Source organism: Triticum urartu, chromosome 4 (assembly GCF_003073215.2).
Source record: "Triticum urartu cultivar G1812 chromosome 4, Tu2.1, whole genome shotgun sequence".
NCBI lineage: Eukaryota > Viridiplantae > Streptophyta > Magnoliopsida > Poales > Poaceae > Triticum > Triticum urartu.
Window position 1 is genome coordinate 22838133 of NC_053025.1, and position 2709 is coordinate 22840841.

The 2709-nt window shown below is 59.2% G+C and overlaps 1 protein-coding gene across 1 annotated transcript; it reads right to left on the bottom strand.

Moving 5' to 3' along the window:
- On the bottom strand, positions 1-2138 carry LOC125550386 (zinc finger protein CONSTANS-LIKE 16-like). The gene is made up of 2 exons (XM_048713374.1): positions 1068-2138; positions 1-945 (listed from the first exon to the last, which is right to left on the bottom strand). The coding sequence occupies exons 1-2, from the start codon at positions 2025-2027 to the stop codon at positions 673-675; spliced, it is 1233 nt and encodes a 410-aa protein (XP_048569331.1). The 5' UTR covers positions 2028-2138; the 3' UTR covers positions 1-672.
- Positions 2139-2709: the final 571 nt, after the last annotated feature.

A 2709-nucleotide genomic window follows, 5' to 3' on the forward strand; every position in this document is an offset into this window, starting at 1 on the left:
TATCTACATACAAAGTGTCAAGACATTTAGATCCAAAAAATGGTACAAGGCTTTGGTCGAGAAAGAAAAAAAAAAGACATGCAACCTTTACACCAGTAGAAAATACCAGATTTCTAGACTTACAAATAAGCACATTGTGATTGTGATTCAGAGATTGTGCCCTGCTGGTTCGAGGCTACCCAACACATCAGGAATGGAAGGCTGGAAGGCATGCATTGACATACACCAACCAGGCTTGATCTCCCTCTACCATTCTCAGTTACAACTCCTTACCCACCCTAACTCTATCGTACCATGAATGTATCTCCTACGTTTTGAGATCAACATCTACAGTACAACCTTTGTAATCAGTACAACTTCCTTACAAAAACGACGAAAGTAACAACAACAACAATAACCCTAAACCATGGAACGTATATACAGATGCTTGCAGTACATAGCTACTACTTACTTTGCACATGAAATTCTACGAGTGTATATTCAGTCGTACGTACGTGGTGAGGGCGTCCTATTTCACAGAGGTTTCTGCTCAAAACTAGCAAGAAAGAACGAGCTACGTAGGTGAAGTGTATTTTATTAGCGGATTATCGTTCGAGCGGCGGCGAGGACGGTGCATGCACAGGCGTGCATGCATGCGGCTGCATCCACGGACGAACGATCGAGCGCTTGCTTTCAAAAACGGAAGCGCCCGTGCGCGCCGCCGTGGCCGTGGCCCGCGAGCACCATCGGCGGCCGCGGCGGCAGCGGTGGCAGCGCGGTGCGCTTGACGAACCGGCCCTTCATCCGCGGCCGCTTCTCGGCGTTGAGCTTGCGCACCTCGTACCGGATCTTCTTGGCGAACAGCCGCGTCCGCCGCTTCTCCCGGTACCGCGACACCCGCGCCTCCCGCTCGCCGCCGGTCACCGCCGTCACCGCTGCGCCGAGCCCGAATCCACGGCTCCCCGCCTGTCCATGCCAAGCAACAGATCGAGCTTGATTAGACGACAAGTCTAGATATACAGAAATGAAATGAGTGTATAGATCCGTAGATCACATGGCAGGACTCAGGACTCGGGGCAGGTCCTTACCGGCAAGTCCAGCCAGGAATCATCACTGGGGTCGATGTGGGGGCGCTCGCCGTAGAACCACGGCGAGCCGCCGTCATGGGCCCAGGAGTCGATAACCCTCTCGTAGTCGAGCTTAAGTATCATCCCCGAGTCCGACCGCTTCCTTTTCCTGTCCTCTAACTCTTGCTCCGGCACCGGCGCCGCGGTACTCTGATCATCGAAGTCCGCCATGTCGAAGTCAAGGTTCAGCTGGGGCTTCTCTTCGTCCAAGAACCGCAGGTCGTCGAACCCCTCTTCTACTCCTCCCATGAGCAGGCTCTCCATGTCCGCGGCGAAGTTGGCGAGCTCCATGTCCGGCACGACGTCGAACCCGGTGAACCCGTCGGCCGCGTCCGCCACGCCGGATGCATACTCCGACGACGGCTGACCGGCAAGCGACGAGAAGCAGCAGACGGAAGGCTTCTGCTCGAGGGGCTCCCGGAACTCGTCGACCGGCATGGGGTTGTAGAGCTCGGCGAGCATGGGGTCGAACACCGGGACGCGGTACAGGAGATCCTCGTCGTCGACCTCCACCCCGTGGCCGTCGTCGTTGTCACCCACGATGCCGGAGCCGGAGTCCTCCGCCTCGAGATCGGGGACCGCCGAGGCAGCCGCGGCCTTCGTGGCGGCTGGCGCACCGTGCTTGCTCACCATCCCGGGCTTGGACCGCGGCGTGCGCGGCCGGCGCTTGAGGCCGTGCAGCCACGCGGGCTCGTCGGGGTCGGCGTGCTGGAGGGAGGAGGTGGCCGCCGGCGAGGACGAGGAGGGGAGGCGCACCCGGTGGTGGCGCCGCGCGAGCGGGTTGGCCGAGTGGACGGAGGCGTCGCACGCCTGGCACAGGTAGGCGTCGTCCGCGGCGCAGTGCCACCGCGCCCGCCGCCGCATGCAGCCGTCGCAGGCGCGGGCCGCGCGCGCCCCGATCGCCGCGCCGGCGCTCGCCATCTCGTCGGACACGAGCGACCGAGCTAGCTGGGCACCCTCGCGCCTGCCCCGCTGACACTAGCTCAGTAGAGTTAAGCGAGCGCTTAACCCAGAACAGTGTGGGGTGAGAGGTCGGAGCCCTTTTCCTCTATTAAACCGCGAGCCCGGACGGCGACCGCGGGCCCACGCTCCAGCGCCCGTGGGTTCGTGTGTGGGTGATTCGGGTAAAAGGGCGGGCCGGTGGGCCTGGCAGGGCCTTTTCGATGACGTGGCCCGATGGGAGTGGGCTGGAGGAGGGGCGGGACCCAGGGAGGGGGTTATCTCGAAGCTGATTGGCTGGCGGGCGCGCGGAATCCGGAGAGGCGGAATTCTATTGGGCGAGCTGTCACGCCGTTTGGATTTCCGGCGGGCCCCGTGGGGGATGGGCGACGACCATGGGGCTGCAGCTTGTGATGGCGGTGATCGCTGGTGACTCATCATCAACCCGCGTAGAATCATGATATTTCTCTTTTTTGAAATGAGCCCTTTTTTTAGAATCTTTTCGAACAAGTTCAAACTTGTTTGGGCGCCAAGGCATAGTTAGCTTGACTCGACAAGTTGAAACATAAGACTCTTTGAGAAGTGCACAAGAGCACGAGATTGCAGAAGGTGCAGTTTTAGACATAATCCTAAGAAAGCAACTTCATATTTGAAATTGTGCTAT